Genomic DNA, 27,772 nt, shown 5'->3' with positions numbered 1-27,772 from the left:
GCGAATATCCAATGAAATAAAAAGAAAGGTGCTGCTGAATATTTCATTAAGCAATAATGACGAACACCTGAGATCTGAGTCCTCGTGGCTGATGCTGGTGAACCCCGCAGTTTGAAAATCCACCTCGGAGTACGTCATCATTCATCAGCCATCAGAGGAAGAGCTGCTTCATCAGCAAGCACTTTGAGATGCTGAATATTTAATGCTTCATTTGGTTAAGACTCAACTTCACTTTTGTTCTGATCTGCCCTGACAATGTGGGATTACAGTGATGGTGAGAAACTAGGAAGAGGAATCTGACGCCCTCTACTGTGCAGTCTGAGAAAAACACAAATGGGAAGAAAAGAAGCACAAAATACTGAGTTTTGGTCAAAAATGTAAAATTTTGACATTTAAATAAGACCCTTTAAATAATAATTAATACCCAGATATTGTGATCCACATTAAAATTCAGGACAGTGGTGTTTTACTGTTGTAAGCTAGCTTTTTCCCCCTTTTGGACATGAGCTTGAGCCGGTAAACATACAGGAGGAGAAGGATGATTTAGATTGCACGTTCCTCCTATTCCCAACAGAAGAGCGCTTTGAAGACTGAGAGGAGTCAGCACATTTTAAGTTTCTTGTTTTGTTCCTCCAGGAAAGTTTCCTCTGAAGGGGGTTTGTTTCTGATTACCAAAGAATCCCCAGGGGCAAATGTAGAAAAGTTTGAGTAGATTTCAGAAGATCAGAGTTAATTTTGAAGACATTTTTAAATAGTGTGAGGTGGTGAAACAGACAAACAACGGGATGCAATACAGGTCATGAGTTGGATTTAAACTAAAATGAGATTCAAGTAGCTGGAGGATTCCTTGCCTTTTACTCTGGCTGGAGAAAAGATGGGATTAAGTTTTCTGTATTTTGCTGTGGATTTTCAGCCAAAGACAGTTCTGATTGCTGATAGCTGCCATCAGGTGCCATCACATGTGCCCAGACCACAACAGAGCACACTGTTGTGCATCCAGGCAGGTTGGATTTGTATGCCAGTGGGAAGCACCTGAGGGCATGCTGCCCGGATAGGATAAGTGAAATCATGCATGCTGTTTACAGCCTGGAACTGCATGACAGGATGTTTACAGGGTTTTCAGAGATGACAGGAAGCTGAAGAGAAGTTTAAGGCTGAAGCAGCGCAGAGAGTGACAGACAGTCAGAGATGAACTAAGAGGAAAAGCAGTGTGATGAAAGGGATTTGGTCTAATCAGTCTGCAGCTAGAAGAAGTGAGCAGAGCTTAAAAGAGGTCCGGAAACTCCAGCATGAGATTTCTGTGAAGTAGAAGCAAACAAATCAGAAGTGCAGCTAGTGTGGTTATGTTTTAAGATTATTTACTGATATTCTTGTCTTTAATACATAGTTGGTACTAGAGATTGACAGGAAACATGGAGGATAAATGGCTCTCGCTACATTGAAGCAGGAAGTGTTCAGTGTCTCAGACTGATACACAGAACAACCTTACTGAGATCTTTTCAACATGATTTTATTTTGGTCTGTAAATAATTACTCTATTAAAATGTATAAGTACATATATATATACATGGAAATGTTATATTTGTACATTCAATTATTTATAAACATTTTTAAACTTACATGTGCTGCACATTTTTGGTTCCTTGCTACATAAAATGTTCCATAATTCACCCCTTTAACTGAAATACATTGATTTTTTTCACATTAGTCCTGATGATTTGCTTTTTTACCATGCATATTCCTATTCCTTTAATAACCAGTGGGTTCTTTAGTGTAAGTGATAAGTAATTTTCTTTACAGTTCTTTTATCTTTTGCTTATATCTAAAATATATCTTCATAGCTTCATTTAGTTTTTAACTAACCCAGTGTGCAGGGGATATGTAGTTCCAGTTGGATTTAGGCAAAAAAAAAAAGTTTGATTGTAAAAGAAAGAATTTTTAAGTTTGTGTGGATTCTGCTGCCTATATCATGGAAGTCACATTGAGATGTAAAGGACAGATATTCAAGTAGACATAACGAAAAGATTCACTTTTATCTTAATCCTGTCTTTTCTTCTTCCTCTCTCATAGGCTCTTGAGCAGAATAAAAAACATTGTATTTGTGCTTTGAATTTCAAAGAGGAAACACAATTAGTAAGATCAGAATCAAGATCAAATCCTTCACTTTTTGTGAGCTTTCAGTGCTTTATAGTTAAAAATGTCAGGTTAGCATAGGTGATTTTCTTTCTGTTAACCTGTATTTTCTCAGTGCTACCAGCAGAGGTCAATGCTGCTCTGATAGTCATTCTACACGAAGATAAACCATTTGAGTACACCTGTATTTGCATTGCTTTTCAGTAGACTGAACACACCAAACCTCAGTATTTTCTACGTCATCACCCATGCAGGTGATGGTGTAAAGCTCCTGTTGCTACTGAGAAAAGAGTAGGAAAACTATTCTTTCCCCACAATTTATTACTGTGGCTCTTAGACTGTCTTAAAACGCTGACTGTTAAAGGTCATCTGAAAAAGAGTGAGTCTGTAACTCACAGCAAAGTGTAGAAAAGGCATCCAGGCCTGTTGGCTACAGAAAGTACTGGCCCTGTTTGCCCTTTAATGTCAGCATCTTACTGAAGAAAAATATTTGGTGGCTTTGCTAGTGAGTGGAGGGATAGATGATGCATGGATGGATGGAAGGACCGGTACCTTAAAATTTGCTGTCATTGACATATTTTACTTAGAATTAATCTTACATGAATAAATTTGGTGTTTTGGCCTTTATAGAAGTTGATTTCTCATGCTGTGACCTTTGTATTTTTGCCTACAGCTCCTAAAGAGAGCTACATCTGTTCTTTTTCAACAGTAAATACAAGGAAGGCATGAATTTTGTAGAAGAGTAATGGCGGCGGAGGTAGCAGCAGTAGTTTTTGTATTTCAAAGAAGACTGAGAGGAAAAAGAAAGGGTTAAAGGGGCACGCCACCAATTTTACACATAAGGATCATAGAGAGTACTACACAGTCTGTAGGAGTGCGGAGCTTGAAAGACATGGGCATTTAAGATGTTCTAGTGAAAGATGCATTATGGGAAGTGTAGGATCTAGGGTTTTGGAGGTGTGACTCATTCTAGGGGCTAAAAGTCAGGATATTTTGGCCTCTGCTGCTTCGATTTTGTCCGTTGTCTTTTTTAATCTGTCTCTTACAAGTTCCCAAACTTTATGGAACAGTTATACTAAATCAATGGTGTAACTCTTTAGGAGAGTGTTCCAGCTAGATTACTTTAAGTCCTTTAACAAGCTCTTGCACACTCTCCTCACATTCATATAGACATGTTAATGATGCAGCATTTTTGTCATCTGACCTTCATCAGCAATCTGGAAAATTGATCTTTAGAACAATTAAATATTCCAATATTAGACACCATTAGGCACCATTAGAAAAACATAAAACCAAGAAGAACTACATTAGATTAGACTCTTGTTCCATTTACTCCAAATGGCTTCATAACTAACCAGTTTACTACTAGTTCCTGGTGCTAATAGTAGTATAGTATCGGAAAGTAATGTAAAATGGACCACAGCACTCAATAAAAACTTAAGTAAAAGTAAAATTTCAGCAAAAAAAGTGCTACAGTGTTACATGTTCACCATTTGCTATTAAATTACAGCAGCAGAACTATATGTAATTAGTTGTTTCCACCCTTGGTGTTCATCGATTTGAACAAAGAGGCCACAGGGCAGCTTCTGTTCATACCCAATTAAAACACCAACGTCCCAAATTGAATAGCAATGGCCAGTAAACACAAACCATAGAACTACAAAACTGTAATGTAATGGCCCTTTAAGGAGCTGGAATTTGTGTGTGCGTGTGTTAGTCTAGCCCATTTGCCTTTATGGCCGTTGTCTAATCTGATGCTTTTGCAGATGTAGCGCTCGCTCTTACCAGAGCTCTGAAAAAGAGCAGATGTAGACCTGTGTGTGCACGAGTGTGCGTTTATTTGTGTGTTTCTAGATGTGTGTGTGGGTGTCTGGGTGTCTGGATGTTTTGCAGACCCAGACCTCTTGCTCCTGCGGGTCATTTCCGTATTGTCTGTGTGGTTGTTTTAATGGCTGTGTATTAGTGCCATGTGTGTTTTTACATATGTGTGCATGTGTGTGTGTTCTTAAGTGGGCATGTGTGTATTTTACTTCTTTGTGTGTGTGACAGAGAGAGACCTCATGTTCACGTTTACTGCTGCTTCCTTTTTGGACTATATTTCAGTTTTTCTTCTAAGGAGTAATTTGTTACACAACCAAACCTAAGCATTCATGATGTTGTGTGTGTGTGTGTGTGTGTGTGGGTGGGTGCATCATGTCTTTGTGCATCTACTGTATGTGTGTGACTGACTTCTTTGATGTTTCCCATCCCTCCAGACAAAATGTCAATTGGCTCAAAAAGCATTATACTGTAAATGTGCATGTGTGGGTGTGTGTGTGTGTGCCTCCAGGCTGCTGCTGTGCTGCATACAGTTTCTGAAGCATGGATTTGTGCGTATTTCCCTGCACTGCTTCTCTGCTTCAACAATAAAAGCACCAGAATTGTAATGTTACGTGCACACATAAAAACACAGGACTCTTACATACAGGCACGAAAAATGGACGCACACGCGTGCACACACACACACAAACCAAATAACCACTAATGAATCACAATAGTAAAACCTTCCCCTTCCTCTCAGCGTCATGTGTGTACGGCTCCTCTTCCCCTGTTGCCACACCGACACGTTTTATTACTCACATTCATCACAAGCGCACACACACACACACACACGCACACTCATTCTGCTCTGTATCAACTTTATTTCTCCTCTCTATTAGCTGCTTACTCCCTTTATCTCTGTCTCCTTCACTCCTCCCTCTGGAGAACATGCTGAGCAGAACGAGGTCAACTACAGACAAGAGACGGAGGACAGTAAATGAAAGATGAGGTTTGACTTTCACTTCTGCTTTTGTAACACTAATGCTAATTTGTGGCCACACTGCATGCACACAATTATAGGACTTATTTCAGTGCTTGCCACTTATATGAATGAATGTACAGGACCTTACACATATAAACACAAATTTTCACTTGCACAAATACAATAAAGACTTATTTGAGCACTTACATACCTTTGATGAGAGTCCCAGTGACCAGTTTGTGCAGGGACAAGGCAAACTTGACAAGTCCCTGTTTGCAGCGCTTGGCACACCCCGTCATCCTGACTGTGACCTGGGACACAGCGGGCTGAGCAGGGCCAGAGCAGGACAGGGGTTTCCAGGTCCAAATCAGCAGCAGAAGCTGTAGCAGCACTCTCAGATCCAAGTGGCAATCAATACAACTTCTTCTAGCAGAGTGTATGAATCCAACAGAGTGAAAGAAGCAGAGGGGAGTGCACTCTTCTTACTGTGTCGCCTTTCGTCCTGCTGAGCTGGAGGGAGGGGAAAAAAAGAAACAGTGATCTCCCCGTGCTTTTCCCTCCCCCGCTCCGCCCCTCCTCCATCCCACCTCTGAATGTGTCCAAATTAGTGACTGCTTGAGAGCGAGGTGTGCATGTATTGAGTGAGAGAGTGTGTGAGAGAGAGAGAGAGAGAGAGAGAGAGAGAGAGAGAGAGATAAAGTTTTAAAGAAATAAACTCAGTGTCCAGGTAAGACAACTACAACTTGTTAGAGGTGCTCTTACAATCCAAGTTTGTCTGCAGTCAGCCTCTGGGATTGCAGTAATGCAGTAATGAAGCAATCTCATGAGCTCTTCTTGATTTTCTCTCTCTTCTTCTTTTGCTTATCAAATTCACCCCCCCCCCAAGTTGGGAGGCAGTAATCCACTTTCAGCACTAGTGACAATGGACAGCTCCCCACAATGCAGAGCAAACAGACTGAGCTCGTTCTGTTTCTCTCTCTAGGCAAACACACATATGGACACTGCTCCTTTAACCCCTCCCACAGCCCTTATAACACATAAATGCACTTCATCAGTTGGTAAAATGAGATGTGTGTCTATTTATGATTTCTTCTTGGCAAACCTCAAATTTAACAATTCTTTTTAAAATGGAATCACCATTGTTAGAAATATGATATACTTGTCTATATAGATAGCTTGAAACAGAGACTACATGTCCTTACTAATAGCCCACAGTATATCTTCCAAGTGTGATGACTGTTAAGTTAATGAATGTGATGATGTTAGTTGTTGTTTTGTAACTGCACAGTTTATCCTCTTCTGTGCTCTTCTGTTTGTCATTTGTGTTCTTTCTTCCTTTTTTCTTTAACTTTTATCTTTTTTTTCAGGGGAAAAGATTCAAACGTGAGGGAACATTTGACACATAATATACAAATATGAGCTGACTGCTGCATATATAAAATGAAAAAATAAAGAAATATCATATTAATATTTAAAGAATGACCAGGAAAAGAAAGGTAATTAAATATGGGAGGAGTACTCAGATCCTTTACTAAAGTAACAATAGTAATATCACAATGTATAAATACTAGTTTATTACTAGACAAGTAAACGTCCTTAATTCAAACGTAAAAGTGCAGAAGTATTATGAGATATAAAATAATATAATCAAAGTATACTTGATTCCCAGTAAGCAGAATGGGACCTTTCATAGTGATACATTTATATATATATATATCATACTATTGGATTATATATATCATACTATTGGATTATTTTTGCTTTAACCCTCTGGAGTCTGTCATTCACTCATATTGGTGACTACACTGAGCATGTTTGATTTATAGTAACGTAAATTTATTTATATATAATGTAGAGACAAATTGAGAAACCAGTTGATGGTGCATATGTCTTTAGACCATCAAAATTAGTTTTGAATGAATTGTTTAAAACTTTGAATTCTTAATTCTTAGACTTTCAATGAAAAAGGCACAAAAACGAGTTAATGATAAAATCAGTTTACATGTAAATAGACTGTATTATAGTATAATTTCTTACATTTTCTGTTGTATTTGTGTGTGTAAATAGTAAAACAATATTTTTTTTCCAACCAAGAACTGTTCTATAATAATATTTTGTGTGAGTATGACCAATCTTGTAATGGATGACATGCTGTTGACCTTTCCCAGGCCCTTGATTTATCCTGACCAGGCTTTACACTGCGCAATTATCTGAAACTTACATAACTCAAGACCAAAAGGGAGAAGAAAAGATGGAAAAGAAAGAGGAGCACATGAGAGAGAAGGAAGTAAAAAGAGAATGCAGGGACATAATCTTATAATGTCCTTCTGGGCTATATTTAGTCCTGAATCACATATGGTTACTGGACTGAGGGCTAGAACGCAAGATACAGAAAAAAACAGCAATAATGGCAAAGAGGAGGAGAAATGAAGAAAAAGACGTAAACAGACACTATGGAGGGAAAAGAGAGAGAGGCAAGCAATGAAACAATAAAAATGCAAATCAAAGGCATAAAAACCACAAGGAATAGAGAGAATTGATGGAGGAGAAGGGGAATGAGCTGTGGAGTCTGCTAAGAGGAGGTGGGATGTAAAACTCAAAGTCCCATACAGTCTACAGGGTGATTTGCTATCAAACTGAAAGGTTCGACAGGGACTGGGATCAATACTTTCCCACAGACTCTGAATGTTCTTGTTCACACTTCATGAACGCAGAGGAAAGTGGGATAAAGGAAACAACTTGAGGTGGGGAAAATAAAAGCAAGTCAAACAGTTGAGGGGAGAAAAAGAAGGGGGAGGATTGTTTTCTGAGGCGCCACCACTGTTTTGGCTATTAAGCATGAAGAAGATTACTGTGTGGGGGAATTTGCATAAACATGCTTCTCTATTACCGCCCCCATTGTTCATGATTAATGAGATTAGGGTTGCCTTTGCGCACAGATTCGAGGATGTAATAGCAGCTAATTGCTTGTCTCTTCCCAAATTAGAAGTTGCGTTGTTTGATGTTTGTTTCAACATGGATTTTCTCAAAGTGATGAAGCTCTCGTTTCTCTGCCTGGTGGGAAAGAGCGTACCTGATTGGCAGTGTGGATGATAAAGATGTGGAGAAAATTGAAAGGGAACTAGAGTGGAGGAGAGAAGAGGAGCTGAAAGAGAGAAAGAGTTTCATGATGCAGAACAGCAATAAAGCACTTCAAATTGAACTGAAAAAAGGGTAAACTTGCAAAGAAAAAGCTAAAGGAAAAGAGAAAAAAGGCAGTAATATAAACTACTTGGGTGAGAGAATGTTAAAGATGAAAGGAGAAAATGAGGATTGTATGAAAGAGTTGAAATAGGGAGATTAAGGTGTATAAAGAAACAATACAAACAAGGAAGAAAAGTGAGAAAAAAGAACTGAGATTGGCTTGAAGTATGAAGGTGAAAGTAATATAATAAAAAAAGAGGAAAGAAAAAGAGATGGAAGGAGTGGAGTGAAAGAAAAGAGAGGACGATGAGGGGGGTGAGAGAAAAAGAGAGAGGTGGTGGAGATTGGTAGAAAAATGAGCGAGACAAAAAGAGAGGAGATTGCTTTGAAAGCTGTAGATCTGTCAGAATTGAATCACAGGCGGCCAGCTGTGAGCCCTGATAGTGCTTTGCCTCTAAATATAACACTGAGGCACTGAGATGGACTGATACGGTCACAACAACAGACAGAGATGGTGAGAATAAAAGAGGCATCACAACACTGAGCAGAGAAAGACGGGATACAAAATGCCAAATTGGTACACATACAAAAAGCATAACCGCTCAGCAGCTGGTTATTTTCATGTGATGACATTTTTAGCATGTATGAACGTGTTTGCATAATATGACAATATCTATGCAAGCTCCAGCACACACATGCCTGTAGTAACACACACAAACTCAGCAGGGATAGTAACACAACCACAACACTGCTGTATGACAAACTCAACACAACAAATCAAAACACAACAACCTTCCAGCATCAAGACCCATCTGCCCAGACACAGCAGCGGGAGAAACCCACTTTTAGAGCTCATCTCTGGGTGTGAGCAGCAAGCGTAGCCCTGGAGGTCTGGAAGTCGACTCCAGACCGCCACCCAACTTAAGCCCCAGGACTCTCAAGGTGTCAGTGCCAGTGATGGAGTGACAACGTCCCCTGTGGGTGAAATTAAAACCTCAACACGCCATCCCTCCTCTCCTCTTTCTCATCTGCAGCTCCTTTTCCAGCAAGCAACCCCCCCCTACCCCCCACCCACCCACCGAGCCACCCTGCTGATGACATGTCTGTCTGCACACACTCCTGCAAGAAGGCGATATCCCCTGCAGTGCTGATACACTCTCAGCCACATACACACACACACACACACATAGAGAAAGCTCCAGAAGTGTCTTTAAACGTCACAACAGAATATTTCTGCAGGAAGCTTGAGCCCAGCTGTCACTGTCATTGGCACCCCTGTGACAAGTCATGCATACACACCTCTCTTTATCTACAGCTCCTGTTTTCCTCCCCTGTCCTCCATCACGCTCTAACTCCCATGTTGGCCTACAATGTGAGGAGTCAGGGCTGAGCTTGGCATTATTAACATCTGGCACGGAAAATGAATTAACACAGAGGTCATTAACTTATGTAAAGAAGACGTTAAACCCACGCTGCTGTACTGAGGCGTGTGCATCATATATGTTGGAGTGTGTGTTAATAATGGAGGTGAGTCTCCCAGGAGAGTGTAATGAGAGTCCTGCGGGTCCAGCTGAGCGTCTTTAGGCTGATTCAGGGTCTGGTTGCATCAAGCAGCTGCACTGCAGTTTTTATTGAAGCTTCTTTAGTTGGTGCAGTGCAGGACTACAGCAGACCACCAGTTCATCTAAACATGAGTCCCAACAGGCACATGACATGTATAAAACATCCAATAATATGCCCCATTCTTTTGCATAAATAAGTGATGTAATTTTTGATGCATGCAAACTAAACCTGCACTGTGCACTTTCAATTAAATTAAATTACATTTTATTTATATATAGCGCCAAATTCATAACAGAAGTTATCTCACTGCAGACAATGTTTGTGTCAATGTGCTCAAAGGCCTCAGACACAGTTTTAATAAGGCTGGTGCAAACTTCAGTATTCTGTAGTGAGCAATTTTCACTAATGTAGGGTTTGGACTATTGTAAGGCAGATAGAAAATACAAAACTATTAATTAGTAAACATTTTATGATTAATATACAGTGTAATCAATTTAATAAAATCACAGAGTAGATAAACTAGGGCTTATATCTCTAATCTTTCCTTAACTCATCAGCAGTATGAGAATTTTTTGCTGTCTGCATGATGTTCATACACAGTGTACTGAGCAATAGAGACAGGAAAAGAGGAAGAGCAGAAGAAAAGGTTAACATGTTTGCTCACAGTTGAGGCGTACTTCCTTCTGAACTCATACATCTATACCTCCCCACACCAACACACACACTCTCTTCCTCCTCCACCTGGTACTCTTTCTGCTGAGCATGAGCGATGACATTCTCAGAGGTGCTCCCAAAGCTGCTGAGCACAGAAGGTGATTATTAAGCTTTTTTTTTTTTTTTTAAGCTGCTGATGCTTCTTCCTCTCTCACTTCAGTTTTTGGTGGTGTGCCTGGTTTGTATTGAATGGGAGAGCAGACACTAAGATGTTTTAGGCTACTTGAGCACATCTTTGTATGCACGCCAGTATCATCCACTCCACTAAATCTCTGCTGAAAGCACATGTCAGATGTAGTGATTGAGTTACACACACACACACACACACACACACACACAAAGTAATCTATGAATGGCTGCCATCTAGTGTTAATTAATGGGAAGTGTTAAAGTTGAATAAACAGGTAAGATTCAATAAAAAGGAGTAAAGCTAAGAGGAGTTTCACAATTCATTATCAGACAAATTTGTTTTTGCTGTCCTATGAAAACCATGTATCTCTAAAACATCAACTTTTCCTGAGCTAAGTATTTATTTTCAGCTTGGTGACAATGCATTTTCCAGATAACTGAATGGGTTTTAAATGTTTTCCTTCAGTTTATCAGAAAAATGAAAAATCACCAAATTTGGAGATACATGGTTTTCTCTGGACAGCAATGTATTATCCATATTACCAAATCTCAGGTCTGATGTTTTGACTTCAGTTCACATACACACACACAGACACTGGAGTGACAGTTAATATTATATAAACATTTATTCTCTGTACAGTCGTAAGGAATCCATGGTAAATCAATATTTTCAATTACTGCTATAAAAATACCTTTGCTGCACCATGATCACTCCACACCCGTACATACAGTAAGTAGCAAAAGAACATCATATAGTGTGTTGTGAACATTGTATAAAACAAAAAAACAATGTGAGCGTGCAAACATAACATCTATTAGGTATGAAAAACAAAGTGTCACTCATACAAAAAGACAGTATGTGGTACATTGGCATATTTTTATAATATTCTCTACAAAAAATATCAGTGATAATCTCTTCTTTTTTAATTTCATCTTCTAGACATCAATAATGACTGTGTGCAAATTTCAGAACTTAAATAACACCTGGCTTCTGTGTTTGAAGTAATCCCGTAGACCTATGAGGAGAAGGAAACAGATAAGTCTTTGGAGTGAATCATCTTTTCTCATATTTGGCTTTGTGTGTAAAAATCAAGTAAGATGAGCTTCGGGTACAATGTTGCATCGGCACATTATACAGTGTGTGTTGCTTTAAAAAGGCTTTTCATACAGTGAAATGTCCCTTTAGCCAGCTGTCCATGTCACAGAGTCCAGAGAGGCAGATGAAGCAATATGACACTTGATCTCTCAGTGTTTAACACAGTGTTAAAATGTGCAGCAGATGCAGACGTCCCTCCAACATTTTCTGTCTTGGTTGAACAATGTTAGTAAATATTGGCGTCACAGGCAGCTTTTGACTATGTGATTGATCTTGGCTTCATATAGTTTGTAGTGAAGTAACACTTTTTATTAGTTTGTCAGGATCTGTTTGATTGGCTGCCGCTCTGGCCCTTCACCTGGCTGTCACAACGTCCTAGCCATTCAAGAGGTGAATCCAGTGGGCGGGACTCTAAAATAGGAAGTTCTTCCCAAAAGGATGTAGCTAATCTTCATCTGCTCTCACATGCAGATTAACTCTCAGAGCAGAGGCAGGATATCTTACATTGTGTTTTGTTTGACATCTTCAGTTAATCGTTTTGAGGTTTAGGGGCCGGTTACAGGACTGGGTAATGACAACGTGAGATGAGTTTTTCTGATTGCTTTAACTGAGCCTGAGGCAGTGTGACGGCGTGTCCCTCGCTGTCTGCTGAGGTGGAGGTTAGGACAGTCCCTCAGAGGGCTGTAGCTATAGATGGCTGTAGGGCGGACAGACACACACAGGACACACAGGACGAAGGGAAAAGTAGATTGTCACACAAGTGTAAGTATCTTTAAGCCCCTTTTTCAATTACATTAGATTAGATTTGACTTTAATGTCATATTTATCTGAAATTAGTTTTAACACTGTTTCACATACCTAACAAAACAAAACATACATACATGACAAAATGAAAACAGTCAGCCATAATATATATTGTGTAGACTGAAACACAAGAACACAAAGATGCACACAACTTACCATTCAAACCTCGGCCACTGGCGGTGAAGGTTTTCACCAAGAAGTTGCTATAATCCTACAGAAACACTAATAAAACATTAAACACTTATACGTTTGATGCAGTAACAATTAAACATAGAGCTAACCGGCGTGTCTAATACAGTATTACAAGACTTACTTGTTAACCTATGTCACCATTACATTTGCTGTAGTCAGGACACTGAGGTGTGGTGGTCTGTTCTGACTGAGGTCCTGTACATGGTGTGGACACTGTTTGAACTGAGACCATTAGAGCCCAGTGTTTGGACACTGATGTGGACTGGGACTCTCAGGTCGACATTCTCCAGAATACACTGCGGAAAGAGAAACCCAATATGCAGTACATGAATTGCTGTTATTAAGTCTAACAGGATGCAATAATGCACAGCTGTTAAGCATCAGGGGAGAGACTGATACCTTGGTGCACGCTGAGCTCATGACAGATTTGTGGAAGTCCCCATCTACAAACACCTGAGAGGTGACAAGAAATAATAAGTACAAGAAGCTTCTAGACAAATAAATCTTCCAAAATCAAAGTCCATGTGTCAGTCTGCCTTGTTTGTTCTGCCTACCCTGTATCCGTACACAAATGTGCCATTACTGCAGCCCAGCTCGTCAAGTGGCGGCCTCTCCCAGCCAATCATGAGGCTGCTCTGGCCGACTGTTTTGATGACCTCAACAGAGCGAACCTCGGCTGGAGCTTCCAGAGGTGAGCGGACAAAAAAAGATCTATCTATCTTGCTTGTACATAGCAATGCTTGTAATGCTGTAAACACAGGGTACAATACAGCCTAAATGCACACTGATCTATTTTTTTCTTTGTTAAATGGCAGGTTACTTTTATGATTCACCTTTTAACTTTAAAATTAAAAATTAAAATCACAATAAATTAACATAACGGGACTCACTGCATACTGAACTTACGAATCCAAGCAATTTAAGCAATGTAAAGGTTTATAGTCATGTGGGCAATAAACAGGGCAACATCAAACTGCCAGAATTTGTGCTGGCATTTTATACCATATTATTTCTAATACAAGAGACAGAAACAGAGAATGGCACATATCTAGGCTGGGTATAATCACACTGCAGCAGTTTACAACCAAAAAGTAATATTCTACAATCATTAACAGCAATATTATGCACCGAAGCTATGACACGTACTTGTGCAAAGTTTTAGCAAATGCTGTTTTACTGTCAAATCAATAAAGGCATTTTAACTTTTTATAAAAAAATTAATTTCTTCTACCAGGGGCCTCATTTATTAAATGAACTTACATCAATTTTGATCTTAAGTGTGACTTACGCAGAAATCCATGTATAAGTAGTTATTTATAAAACCTTACTTTGACGTGGAAATGATCTTATCTCTAAGCAAAGTCTAGACTTGACTTAAGTGATTTTCATGCTGGTTATATAGGGGTATTGCAGTTTGGGACGCATATGCGCCCAAGCCTGTGGTGAACTTTGCATTAGCTTTATGAACAATGTTATAAGAATTATCAATTAAAGGTGCAAGGAATGAATTGCCAGATGCAAGGTGTTTTGAATTAAAAACAGGATGCAATGTTCTATAAATAGTGTGTCAACCCACTATTTAGTCCACCAAATAATATGTGTTGCCTGGCTTAAAACTCCTCTACCATCGCTGTGATCTTGTCTTCCAAAAAGTTTGCTTTTCTGTTTTGGTCCATGGCTATTTCTGACTAAACCCTCATTTGTGCTAGCATCATATAAGCGGAAATCGCTGATTGTAAGGCAGGTGCCGTCAATTTTAAGTTAATTTGAGATTTATAGATCACAGGTGCTTAAGTGCTTAGAACCTGCGTAAGCAAGGTTTTTTATGCTCAATATCTTTTATAAATCGAACATAAGCACACAGTTGGAAATTATCTTTAAGACTAAGTTCAAGTATAAATCTAAGAACACATTTATAAATGAGGCCCCAGGACTTTTAGCAATGGTGTGTTTTGCCTTTGTGTAAAAAATCTCAAATATTAAATATGTATGTTACCTGGTTTGGGTCTTGCTGTCTTGGTCTTTTCTAGAGCAGCTGTGGACTTTCTGGCAGACTTGTTGGATCTCTCAGGAGAGCGATGAGCAGACTGAGTGCAGGATGCAGCAAATACAAGTCCGTCATATGCAGGGGCAGCACCATCCATTTTAGAAGGCATGTTAAAATGATTAGCCTCAGGGGCGGTTGATATGCTAGGGGCAGTTGTGTCTGAGGCAGTGGTTTTTGGATTCGTGTCTGAACATATTAAGACATCAGAGTCAAAGGTAGTGGTCCTCAGGGTTAAAGGAGTAGAAGCCGTATGTTTAGCATCAGATACATCAGGGTTAGCAGTGGTTTTCTTTGTCAGTTTTGGGGATATTGTTACATTAGCAGCACTGCTTGAGGTGGATTTGCCAGGTGCCATAGTGGCAAAAGTAAAGTCAGAAGAGCTAGAAAGAGCAGATGCTGTTGTTTTAGATATGTCTGCTTTAAAGTGATGGTTAGTAAACATGTTGGGACTGAATGTAACATTAGCAGATCTAGAGGCGACTGCATTAAAAAGTGTTGTTGACTTATTAGTGGCAACAGGTGTGGTTGTCACTGCTGGAGTGTGCTTAGCTGGGCTCGAATCAGTGGTGACTGGGAGAGAGTTGGTATGTGGCGTATCGAAACTGAGGCTCTGCGTCTTTGTCTGAGAGGCTGGTTTCAGGTCTGCAGGAGCTGAACAAGAGAGACTTTTCCTGGGTTGCTGTCCTCTTCCTCTGCTCACAGGAGCCTTGAAATGAAGAGAAACACATTTATTAGAGATATAGTAACATAATATTTGGCTAGATTTTTGATTGTATGTAATGCTGCATGTTCAGAAAGCTTCAGTGCACCTGATAGCTGCTCATTAGAGTCTTCTGCAGTTGCTCATGTAGGTTGATGATCTTCTCAGGACTACTCAGCCTCCTGCTCCGACTCACACGTGTGCTAGAGGAGGGAGGAGCGGGACTCAGTGAGGATCCAGTCGAACTGGCCGGATCTGGGAAGGACTTCCCTTTCATGTCTGGATGATGAAGTCCAAGTTTCTCGGGTCCACTGGTTGCTTGAACTGGTCCACTAGCAGAGGGAGAGAGCTGTGGTGGGATTGAGAAAAAACACTGATATATTGATGTCAAATTAACTGTGATAACTTGTTAAGGTTACAATAAACAAATGACACAGTGGCTGCGACAACTGGCAGCTTCTATCTCACACTGGTATATTACTTAAAGGACAGGTTCACAAGGGGGATGATTACAGCAAGCAAAACCTGACTGTTTTAAGACATGCTTGAACCTATCCTTTAATGCCAGTGTTCTAATTAGGACCGCATTTCCCATAAAGTCAGTTGCAAACAAGATCTTGGAAGTGATCGTCTTGTGAAAACTTAAAAGAATACACCATAAATGAATATGTTTCTGTTCTGTAAAGCAACGTAGCATCTTTTTAATCAATTCAGGCATGGTAGCACAAAAAGAAAATATACTATAGAAGCCAGAAACTGCTGCCCATCTTGTTTATTTATGAGAATTATTTCACAAAATGAATGCAGTAATGGTTTGTTGCTGTTAAAATGCTACATCTACAAACCTTTAAGCCTAAGTAATTTCAAAAAGAAAAAAGCTTTTAAAATGAATACATATTTGAATATAAATGTGTTTGTATCATCTCACCTGTGCTGTATTGGTGATCAAGCTCTCTTTCAGTGAACGAACAACAGGTGATGGTGTTACTTGGACACTGGCATGCCGTTGCACAGGTGAGTTGGCATTTTTCTTTAGTGTTCCAGTTGGTGCAGATGTGACTTTACTACTGCAGTCTTGACGATTTGTTGTGAATTCAGTGGTAACTAAAGATGTGTGTTTTTCACTTTTTACTCCAGATTCAGATGTGAGTCCATTTTGGTATTGCTGATTTACAAGTGGGGGTATACTAGAGCAGGTCTGGTCATGTGTGAATCCGTTGGTGTAGTCATGAAATTTTGAAATAAATCTTGGTGTAAACCCAGTACTGTAATCCCGGGTCTTTACGTTGCTCCCTGGTGTGAATGCTGCAGCGTAGTCCTGCAGAGCAGCGTCACTGAGCAGCTGCTCAACCTGCTGTGTGAGTGTGGAGTCCACACAGCCTCGTCTGTGCATGGCCTTCATCATCTGAACCAACAAGCTGTTCCTCTCCTGACACTTCAGCACCAAGCAAGACAGCTTGGCCTGTTATTAGACGAAACAGCTGTCAGTCAAACTCAACTGCTATTGACACATGACAATAGTTACTTGACAGTCATACAGGGTAAATAAGTTGTCAGTAATGTAAAGTGTTACACTATAAAGCATACAATAATAAAGGAACAAATAATGAAGGAATGAAAAGCTATATGTCTCTTTCCTCACCTTTAAAGGAGCTATATCCAGATCCTTCTGGCTCCTCTTTTTCAGGAGTGCATCATACTACAGTACAAACAAAACACAATTAAACACATGAAAACTACTATATATAAGATACAGATAAAAACTTATCAGCTCATAACATACAACTAAGTGCTTTTGACTATCATGGACGGCAAAGCCAGCTGACTAGTTACCCACCTTGGCTCTGATGTCGTTGTAACGTGTCCTGAGTGAGACGAGAACAGTGCTCAGATCCTCCTTGCTGCCCTGCCCTCCTTTTAGAGCGATATACTCTGAGTTTAACTCCTCTAGAGCCACCGTCTGTGAGGTTTTACACACACACACACACACACACACATGCACGCACACACAAACACACACACACACACACACACACAGGAACAGATATATGATGAGAACTGCCTCATGATGTTGCTGTTTCTCATTTTTTATGTATTTACATTTTTGTGCACATGTGGTATATGTTTTAACTTCAGATGAAGCCTCAACACTTCCGTGGACTTAAATGTCTGCTGATTCAAAATCCAGTCTTGATGGGTTGATTTTGAAGATGAAATTGAGGTTTCCAGAGACTTTTCTTTGCATTTTTATCAGAAAGGAGGAACACATTGGAGCAGTTTTTGTGCCACACGTTTTACATAGTCTTTGTTCAGATTCAAGTATTAAAAAGTTAGATTTGTTAGTTAATTAATAGTTAATTAGCTAGAACAGTTGATTCTTACCTTAGCTTTGAGCTGAGCTGTAAGGATGTTGTATTGCTCATCTATTTCTGCCTTTAGTGACAGAGCATCAGTCTTCTCCGTGACCAGGCCTGCCAGTTTACTCTGCAGCTCCTTCACCTTCGGCAAACACAAAAACTTGTTAGGTCTAACAGATAAATATTAGATAGACACAGATAACAGATAGACCACATCTTTATTTGGGTTTGGAGGCAAAGTTATTGAAAACAGTGACTGTATTTAATGTGTGCATGTTGAGTTTTTCTGAACTTTATATGTACTGTAGTTAATAAGCAGACCAAAGGGCAATGGTGGATCAGACAAGACAAGATTTTGGCACAATGTTGAAATTTTATAGCATTTTTGTAAAAATACCTGGGTTGTCTAAATACCTGGGTTATGAGGCTGTCATTTTCCTTTTTGGTTTCTTCCATCTGATTGGCAACGTCTGTCACCCTCATCACCTCGTCAGCTGCTTGGGCTGCTTTTCTCTCGGCCTCCTCCCTCCTGGCTTCTGATTGACACAATTCACTGTGCAACATCTTGGTCTGAACATGCCACAAATGTAAACATAAACATATACATTTGTGAAATCTCCAAAAACCTTTTCTAAAAATCCAAATACCAAGCCAGTAGGGTTCTGTACAGTATTAGCATGATGAGGATGCTGTGTCATCTTGCTCTTTCAGATTAAAATTAACAAACTATATGCAGTGAAAATTATAATTAAAAACCCAACATTTATTGTATTGTAATCTGCCATACCTCTACCATCATTCAGTTCTGAGTTCTACTATTATTTAGTTTAATCAACAGAATGTCTAAAGTTAATCTTATCTTCTATCACAACAAATGTCCACTGATGTTAATGAAGAAAGGGGAAGTTGTGTAATCTCACATATGCATGGCTCTTGTCCAGTTCGTTTTGTGACCTCTTTAGTTCTGCTCCCAAAGCTTCAGTCTCTCTCATCAGATCACTTTGCTCCTGTTTTCCATCAAAACCATGTTGTATAAGTATACAGTAATCAAACATAATGATACATGATGAGCCATGATGCTTACAGGATGTTTAAATTGACCATTCTTAATACCTGTAGAGAGTTTCCTCTGTGGTCATCAGTCTGACATCTTTGTGTAGCATATTCTCCTAACCCAACAAGAGTCTCAGTCTTCTTTGTCGTAACAGCACTGTTTGGATTCAGCAGATGCCAATTCTGATTCCTCCCCTCTGTTTGTGTTTGGCTGGGGAGAGCAGTTTTGAGGCTGTCTCTTTCCTCTCTTAGGCCCTGAAGTAATAGCTTTATCTGCTTTTCGTCCTGTTTCAAACAACTGATTGAATGTTCAGTTCTTTCTTTTTCTTCTCTCAAACTGCTAACTGATTTTATTAACTTACCACGGTCTTCATGTAAAGTGTACGATGGTTGTTCCTTGTCTCTCTGTTCCTTCAGACACTTAAGGGAATTGCTTAGTTCGTCTCTCTCCTGTTTCAAATAGAGCACTGCCTGGCTTAACTGGTCACTCTCTGTCTGTAAACTTTGTAGAGACTGCATAATTTGATCTCTCTCCTCTTTTCCACTTGAGAGAGATTCTAACAGTTTCTCTTTTTCTCCTTCGAGAGCAGATAAAGACTCAGTTAGCTGTCCTTTCTCCTCTTTCAGGCTACTCATAGACCTTACAAACTGGTCTCTCTCATCTTTCAGCCCACAGACTGTCCTGGTAAGCTGCTCTCTCTCTTGTTTGAGACCAGCCAGAGATTGAGAGAGGCTGTCTTTCTCCTCCTTCAGTCCCCAAACTGTCCGAGTTAACTGCTGTTTCACTTCTGTCTGTGTTTGGACCAACAGAGCTACTTCTCTCTGCTGCTCTCTGAGAGAATTTATGTCAACCGACAGTTCCTCTTGTTCTGTTTTGAGGCTCTGGACAGACTTGGTCAGCTGGCCTACTTGATCAGTCAGCGAAATAACATGCAGACTGCTTTGTAGGCTGTTCTGCAATGGATCATAGTGATTATTATGTTGAAATCCAGGTGCTGAAGCTGTAGTCGAATCGTCTGGTTGTTGACTGGACATCAACTGTGGTTCTTCCCCTTTTAGCACACTCTTCACCAGACCGTCCACACATTCTTTGAGGTTGTTCTGTTGACAACTTCCTGATATTGCAGCTGCATATTCACTTTGCAACTGAGATCCACACAGTTCCTTGTCAACCTGTGATTCCTCCATATGCTGTTCGCTCTCCTCTAACCTGTGCTGCAGCTCCATGATGGTATTGAGATCATCCTCAGTCTTCTTGGTGAGTTCTGTAATCAAACACCCTTGTTCCTGGTTCTCCTGCTCCAGCCTGACTCCGTCCGCCTCTAGCTTGGAGATATGCTCCCTCAGCTGTGTTTCCTCCCTCTTGATCTCCTCTTCTCTGAGCTCAATGTGAGCCAGAAGCTCCTGGATCCGGTCCACCAAGGCCCGGTTCTCCCGATTCAAGGCCTGGACAAGATCATCTTTTCCATCACTGGTGGGTAGTATGCTAATCTGAGTATACAAAGAGGTAGAATTTGATGAGTGATATCCTGGAAAAGTTTGTAATTGAAAGTTGGTAAATTCAGCTGTATAAAACATTTGGGAATACAGTAAACCCTGCGACATACCTTTTCTCTTGAAAGTCCCTGCTCTGCCTCGGCTTCTTGTTCCTCTGCCTCTTTACTGAGTTGTAATTTCAATTGAGTATTCTCCTGAGCCATCATCTGCAGCTGTCCCTGTGTGTGCTGCAGGGCGACCTCCAGGCGGTCCCGTTGTTCTTGAAGTGCTTCAAGATCCTCCCCCAGCCCCAAGCTCCTGTAGGCTTCCCTCAGGGCATCAGATTCCTCACTGGGGCTTACCTCCAGGTTAAGGATCCTTCTGGAGCACCAGGCCCCCAGTTTAAACTCATCTAGTGTCTCTGTGGACAAGGAAAGGAACTGGAGGCTGGGGTTGGTTTTGGAGCCAAGGTGGCGAAAGAGGTTCAGAGGATAATTTTTAGGTGGAGTTTCAGATTTGGCAGATAAAGAGTGCTCCTCTGTATTGTTCTGCGTGCTCTCTGCTGTGGCCTGGTGGTGAACAGGTGGAACTGCAGATGAGTGAGGCTGGCCTATTTCCTCATTCGATGTCAGATAGACCTACACAGGGATCACAGTTGTGGGACAAAAGTTTAGAATAATTTTATTTTAATCAATTTATGTAATTATTTACTTAATAATATATCATAATCCCAATTCATGTCTCCATCAGCTATAGTGAAATACTGACATTTAGATACACTTATAGTATAAGCCTTTACAATAGGGGAGGTGGTTATGTAACACTCTAAATCCTATCAACAGAGCTTTCACTCTTCAGGAGCATTTGCCCTTTTTATGCTGTAATACCTTCTCATGAAATAACAAGAGGGATTTTACAACATTAAACCAAAAATAACACCGGATTGAATATTTATTGATCCTTAAGTTATTTTTACCAGCAATATTTGGCCTGTCTACAGTGAAAAACTGGTGAAAATTAATCACAGAAAACAACTGACTACATTCAAATTAATAATTAGTCCCAGATCGATCAGTTGATCTTAACTGTGTTTTATCAAGAGTTGTAAAATAGGAATGCAGGAATTTGTCACTTTTCAAACATGTGTAGGGCACTAATGATCCTCGTAAGTGTTTTATTCTCAAGAATCCATAAAACATATCCCTGGCATTCATACACATAATGGCACTGAAGTTGTTCAATATTATAAAGAGGTGGGAATTTGGCTACTTTGGCACATGTAAACCACATGTGGAATGACTGGCACAGAATCTGAAGATAGAAAATGTGTTGTATCATCGTAACAGAGCATGTATATAAATTGCGGACAGGAAAACTATTGTGACCATCATGTCTGTTCTTGACTTGTGCTAGTGAGATATCCTGTACTCTCACACTGCTCATTCCACCTTAAAACAACTTGATGCAGTTTACCTCGGTGCCCTGCATTTCATTACAGGAGATAAATATTGTAGCCATCACTGTGTATGAAAAAGCAGCTCCTCACTAGCAACCAGAAGAGAGTTACACACCAGCATTTTTGTTTATAAATGTCTCCTACTAAAGCTGCCTCAGTATATCACGTCTCTTTTAAAATTTAAGATCATCAGATGAGATCTCAGGACTGGCTAACTCTTGATACCCCACAAGTAAATACTGAACTTGGGAAGAAGGTTATAATAATAATAATGATGTCTTACGCACCTCTCCCAAGCTCCCCACTGAGGAATGTCCCATGGCAGTGGTATGGGAGGGCACAGGATAAGCAGCAGGACTGCAGCTGGGCGAGCTGGTCCCAGGACCCGGGCACGTGGACTCAGGGACTGTGGATGACTGACTGGGTGTTTGATTAGCTGCATCCCCAAGGATCTGCTGTAGACTGTGGTTCTCCTCTCTCAGCTCTTCAACCTCCTTGATCAAGGAGCTTTCAGACAACTTCAGCAGGTGCACCTCTGCCTTCATCTCCTCCACCTTGCAGCCCAGGAAGTGGCTGTTTTCCTGGGCCTTCTGGAGCTGCTCCATCAATCCCCTTTGCTCTGTCATCCCATCCTCCTCTCTCTCCAGCAGCACCCTGAGATCCTCCTGCAGGCTCAGGATGAAGCCTTGCAGCCGTGCTTCATTTGAGTTCTGTTTTGTGTCTTTGACTCTTCCCCCTTGTATCTCTTTCTCTGTCTTTCCCTCATCACCCTCTCGCCCCCCTTCTCTCTCAATTCCCATACTTGGCTGCCATTGCCTCCTCCTCTCCTCCTTTCTCTCCTCTTCTCCTTCACCCTCTCCTCTCATGGAAAGTAGCCTCTCTTGTTCTTCCCGGTGTGTCACAGTCCCGGCAGTGATTCTGACTGCACTGATCGTTGCCATGCCAGTGGCGGCAGTCACAGTCATGTCCAGTAGCTGCTTCTCTAAAGTGTAGATCCGGTTCTGTAGGCTCTGCTCTCTGTCCCGGGCCAGGCTGAGCTTGTGTTGGAGTTGGGCTTTAAAGTTCTCAAAGTACTGGGACTGGCGACTCATCTCCTCTTCTTTGGCCTTCAGCTGCCTCTGACAGCGCTGCAGTCGATCCCTCCAAATCCACTCCCCTCGCTCCTTCTCTTGAGTCTGGGCAGGAGAGAGGAGGGAAAGAGAAAAAGAGAGAGACAGAGAGAAAATATTAAAGAGAGAGATACCACAGTGGAGTCTCAAAACCAACTCCTAAGTTATCCCAACACACTGCAAAGCTTGTTTGACAACATATTTAAACCCTAGTGGCTAAGTGGTCTCCTGAGCTACACTAACACTAACTTTGTGTCACTTCTTGCTAATTTTAAAGCACATATTAAGACCAGGCAAGAAAAATCGAGATGACGTAGACATAATAACATAAATACTGAGACATCACAAACACAAGCATTGCTACAGTTGTGAAACATACTAAGTTGTTTAATTAAGTTACGTCAGAGTTAATGTCCTTATCCATTAGTTTGTGTATCCCTTCTACACAGAACAAACATTTATTCTCGAACTAGGTGATAATACCTGTGTGACTAAAGTCAACCTGCAAGACTAACACATCCATTATAGACTTCATGTTTTACATCCATGCTTATTAATGCATTGAGAGATCCCAAGCACTCACCATGGTCCTGACCTCCTCCCTGAGCATGTGGAGTCTCTGGTCCAGCCTCTGGGAGTGTTGCATGATGGGGAGGTGGGAGGCAGAGGCTAGCTGATAGAGCTGTAGCAGCAGGCTCCTCTCTGACTCTCTGATCGTAAAGCCACAAAACAACACAGACACACTCACATTACATCATCTTATTAACTTCACACACATTTGCACAGGTTTAATAGCTTCCTCTGTTAATTAGATCTAAAAATCTACAAATTTGATTCAGTTTTTACCTTCCAATGCGAGAAAAGTTGAAAACACGCAAATAAAATCTCCTATTGAGAGTAAATCCAGGGTAGATGTTAGCAGCAGAGTGCTCACATGCAAGTGTGCAGTGCAGTCAGGTGCGTGTGATATGTGATATCACATGGCCAAAATTGAGTATATAGTAGCAGGTGTGTGTATGTGTGTGTGTCACTGGATCCCCTCTCCCCCAGTCTCTCACCTGTTCCTCAGGTAGCTGTCAGACTGGAGGGTTGAAACTTCATTCTGCTCCAGGACCTTCACTGTTACACAGAACCCGCAGATTTAAGTCCAAGTTAGTTCCCATTAAGTCTGTTACCATGGTAACAGATCTCCTTCGGGTACCCATTATGTCTGATGAGGTCATGTGATCCTCCATTGGCTAGCCTGTGCCCACTGGGTGAGTTTTACCTGTGGCACAGTAACTGATGGTGTCAGACTTATTCAGTTCAGGACAAAGAAAAGGAAAATTGTTACACATCTTCTCTACACATCTCTGCGATTCTTGTTTTTTTTCTTATCTACATGTCCATCATAAACACATAAAACAGATAAATAGAGACACAAAAGCACAAAATACAGTCATCTATTATTCACCATGTCAACAGCTTGGTAGCAAGTTGTCGAGCACAGGTATCTCTCAGGTTACCTCGCCTCCTAATCATCCTGTCCCCTCCTGCACCTCCTACCACATTTCAGGAATCCTTCAATCCCAAAAACGTAAAGGATATTAAGGACATTTTTTCATGTTTTTGTCTTAAAACAACACTCACATGCCCGTATCTGCAATGAAAGTTTTTGGTCGCTGTAATACTCACTGTTAAGAGATACGGGTACCTGACTATTACTTTAAGACAAAAAATGAAAAAATGTGAATCTATCCTTCAAGCCAAGCCAGCAAACAAGTTTGGCTAATGCATAACTAGATACAGGCAAGAATACATAAGTTTAGTATATATGTAATACATGTACAAAGGAGTAAATTCTCAAAGGTAAACTTAAATAATAACCTGGTCTTTTCTCCGATTGTAGTTTCATCTTCTAAATGCAGCGACGAGCTTCCAGTAAGTTCAGCTTCTGCTCTGTGAACTTAGTTGCACTGTTGTTTCCTTAGAAACGCCACAGAAGTTGGACTTTGCCAGAATCCTCCATATCCAGTTGGCGTGTTCACCCCCTCCTTCAGCCCTGTACTTTCATGCTTCTTCTCCTCCCTCCGTTTCCCTTTTTCCCATTGTTTCCTCTGATTCAGAGTTTTCTCTCAGTAAATCCATGTGTTTGCTTCTCACAGAGGAGTTAAAGTTTTATGTTCCAGGTCCAAGAACCACTATAGTAAATGTTATTTATAAATAAATCTCACTTTAATCTCATATATATCTGGTTATTACATTTTCAAATATGTTTGCATTCCAGGTAAGGGTCTTCTGAAAAAGTGCACATTTATCAAAAAGGCCATTGGGTTTTTGTGAGCTGTCTACAAATGCATAAAAAACAATTAGGTTTTGTTTCGTCCTCACTTGTCTCCACAGCACCTTAACACCTAAGAAAAAGGAAACATTTTTAAATTGCCATTTCTATCAACACTATAAGTGTGTTAAATGCTAATATGATACAGTGAATAAAGGCGCTACCTGATGGGTCCATGGTCAGTTTCATTAAGGCCAAAGAATAAATGCTAAAGAGAAAAACAAAAAGAGGAACAAAAACTAAAGGAACACAAGGGGTTTAATCAATAGGTGAAAAGAGAGAGAGAAGAAAAAGAGTGTCAAGAAGTTAATAAAATAACACACAGCATCAGTACAGTAGATGTAAACTCCCTCACATTCTCTCTTGCCAATCTTTGCCTTCATTTACCAGCCATGACAGAAAGCTTTCTTAGAAAGAAACAAATAAAATGTGAATATGTACCTTTTCCTCTATTTCCTTTATTTGTCTCTTTTGCAAGTCAATCCTGTCCTCCAGCTCTCTAATTCTCTGCAAGGCAAAGACAGACGTGGTTAGGTGGTCAAAATATGTTAAAATATAAAACTAAGACCCTATCTCATACAATCATCCGCATTTGTACAGAAAATGAACAGTTGTTAAACAGTTAATAAGACCATGATCCAACTATTCCTGTATATACTCCAAATACTCTTCCCCCTTCCCATCATGCCCTCTGTCTCCATGGTAGCTGTGATGAGTAAGAATGAGCTGCCATGGCAACCGAAGAGCAGATTTAACAGCTCACAGTGGAAGTGACTCCATCTTTGAGACTTTAAACCTGAGCAGCTTATTCATTGACTGTGAAATAACATATTAGTGTTCTTGTCTGCAAAGAAAAATCTTTTATCTACCTGCAGTATCTTGAAGTGTATTTAGGGTTAAAAAAGGAGGATACAAATTCATTGGTAAATACACTTGGACAGACATTCTAAATCTAAAATACAAACACCAAACACACCTTAAGCATTCACTGAGGTAATAAAAACAAGCTGTTTCAGTACTAGACCATTGAGTCAGCCAGGGGACTGAGAAAGTGAGTAAACTAAAACCCAACTCTCAGAAACTATTTTACTGGACTTTAAAGTGAGAAGATATGCAGAATTTGATGACAGATAAAATGGACGAGGCCTAACAGACATATATTTTGTGGCCTACTAAAACTATTAAGTCAAGTACACAAGAAACTGTCCTTTATTTCTATCAGTAGTTTCCATAAATGTATATAATTAGTATATTTCATGATTAAAAATGTGTTTTAAGTCTTCTGTGGTTAGAGATTAGGAAAACCATGTTAGTAAGTTACAGTACAACTGATTCAAAGGAAGTTGAAGGTGCTGTGGCTGTTGATGTACTCATTGAATAATAGATACTGTACGAGTCATGGGTGTAAAACTATAGTGAGGGCTGCAGAGTGGAGGGATATTGAAGCAGTGGGGGGGTATTCAGATCACAATGATAGACACACACTCACTCACACACACACACACATAGCCACAAAGTCATTCTGTCTCATCCTTCACTCTTCCACTTTTACATATGCACTTACAGATAGAGTTACAGGTTGCACACACAGGGATACTGCATCTTTTTCAAAGCACCAGAGGTCTGGTGGGGTCAGACGTTTCAGACGGGGACCAGGGGTCAGATTGAGGGAGGGCAGGACTCAGTAACCTGACTCGAATTTGTTTTAAGCCTTACCTGCTGGGCCTGCTGTAGGAGCTCCATGCGCTCCTGTAAGATCTGACTGTCAAACTGCCGGCTCTGCCGGAGAATCTGACGCCGCAGCTTGTCCACGGCTAGCCTCAGCTCCTCCCTCTGCCTGTCTGTCAGGGACTCGGCCACCGCCCGGCATGCCGGCTGCTCCTGCTGCAGAGCGCTATACAGCGTGGCCTCCAGCTCCTCGATCCTCTGCACAGCCAGCCACATACAGGTACACAAACACACACACACGTGGACGTGCACATGCGCATGCAAAAACACACACACACACACAGGCATGCGCAAGCTCACACATGGAGGCACGCACACAAACAAACACACATATGCACACAAACACACACACACATACACACACAAACACACACACATATACACACACCACTGTGACCATGGCAGATATGAGGAACACTGTTCCACTTTATACTGGGGGTTACTTAGGCTTGACCTTCACATGGTATCTTCATTATATTAACAACACAAGCCGCGTTATATTCTCAGTCTCCTACAGACTGTTCCAGCAAAGTTACCATGTAAAAACCAAGCTTTCACCAACATAATGTAAAGTGGGACCATAAACACAAACCAACACCAAAACTGACCAAATAAAATGGTTAGAATTATATGGAAAGTGACCTAAGTTCTGTTTTCTGGCTATTTAAGTCAGTGGGAGGGGAGAATGTTTTTAGATCATTCATGCTAACAAAATCGAATATTAAAATCTTATTAGACCCATTCTGTCTAGAATTTGTCTTCAACTTCACTAGTTGTCCACTTGAACCAAGTTAGACATGATATTAATAAAGTATTATATATTTCTACAATTTAAGAGCGTAAATCGGTGATTGGCCTTCTCATAAGATAAAAGAGTATTAGGCCAATAAACAAGAAGCCAAATACCACGGCCAATTCAGTGGCTTAGAT

The 27,772-nt window shown here is 40.5% G+C and overlaps 3 protein-coding genes across 3 annotated transcripts in view; all 3 read right to left on the bottom strand.

The window, feature by feature from the left end:
- The window catches only part of LOC122880566 (Kv channel-interacting protein 1), a 45,517-nt gene extending 40,101 nt beyond the window's left edge, over positions 1-5,416 (bottom strand). The window contains exon 1 of the mRNA XM_044205837.1: positions 5,127-5,416. Coding sequence (XP_044061772.1) covers positions 5,127-5,214 — 88 coding nt within the window. The 5' untranslated portion in view covers positions 5,215-5,416. The remainder of the gene's footprint in view (positions 1-5,126) is intronic.
- Positions 5,417-11,105: 5,689 nt separating this feature from the next.
- Positions 11,106-23,999, bottom strand: LOC122880751 (trichohyalin-like). Its single transcript, XM_044206179.1, has 19 exons — positions 23,996-23,999; positions 23,853-23,913; positions 23,378-23,504; positions 21,973-22,860; positions 20,361-20,867; positions 18,814-20,244; positions 18,621-18,707; positions 18,115-18,270; positions 17,726-17,842; positions 17,181-17,303; positions 16,986-17,042; positions 16,272-16,805; positions 15,453-15,692; positions 14,593-15,349; positions 13,151-13,344; positions 12,996-13,049; positions 12,718-12,892; positions 12,561-12,626; positions 11,106-12,297 (listed from the first exon to the last, which is right to left on the bottom strand). Exons 1-17 carry the CDS (start codon positions 23,997-23,999, stop codon positions 12,752-12,754), a joined length of 5,478 nt encoding a protein of 1,825 aa, XP_044062114.1. The 3' UTR covers positions 11,106-12,297; positions 12,561-12,626; positions 12,718-12,751.
- jakmip1 (janus kinase and microtubule interacting protein 1) overlaps positions 23,853-27,772 on the bottom strand; it is a 25,188-nt gene continuing 21,268 nt past the window's right edge. The window contains 6 exon segments of the mRNA XM_044205842.1: positions 23,853-24,061; positions 24,661-25,111; positions 25,114-25,189; positions 25,279-25,322; positions 25,556-25,621; positions 26,831-27,040. Coding sequence (XP_044061777.1) covers positions 25,091-25,111; positions 25,114-25,189; positions 25,279-25,322; positions 25,556-25,621; positions 26,831-27,040 — 417 coding nt within the window. The 3' untranslated portion in view covers positions 23,853-24,061; positions 24,661-25,090.

This window comes from Siniperca chuatsi, linkage group LG8 (assembly GCF_020085105.1).
Source record: "Siniperca chuatsi isolate FFG_IHB_CAS linkage group LG8, ASM2008510v1, whole genome shotgun sequence".
NCBI lineage: Eukaryota > Metazoa > Chordata > Actinopteri > Centrarchiformes > Sinipercidae > Siniperca > Siniperca chuatsi.
The sequence above is the reverse complement of the archived record's forward strand: the minus strand, read 5'-3'. Positions and strand labels throughout refer to the sequence as shown.

Bases quoted from the DNA above. Each gene is read 5' to 3' on its own strand.
- LOC122880751 (XM_044206179.1), bottom strand. The intron at 23,505-23,852 runs GTGAGAGACTGG...CTTTACGATCAG, and splicing joins GACAGCTACCTGAGGAACAG to AGAGTCAGAGAGGAGCCTGC. The intron at 15,350-15,452 runs GTGCACTGAAGC...CTTCATTTCAAG, and splicing joins CTCTAATGAGCAGCTATCAG to GCTCCTGTGAGCAGAGGAAG.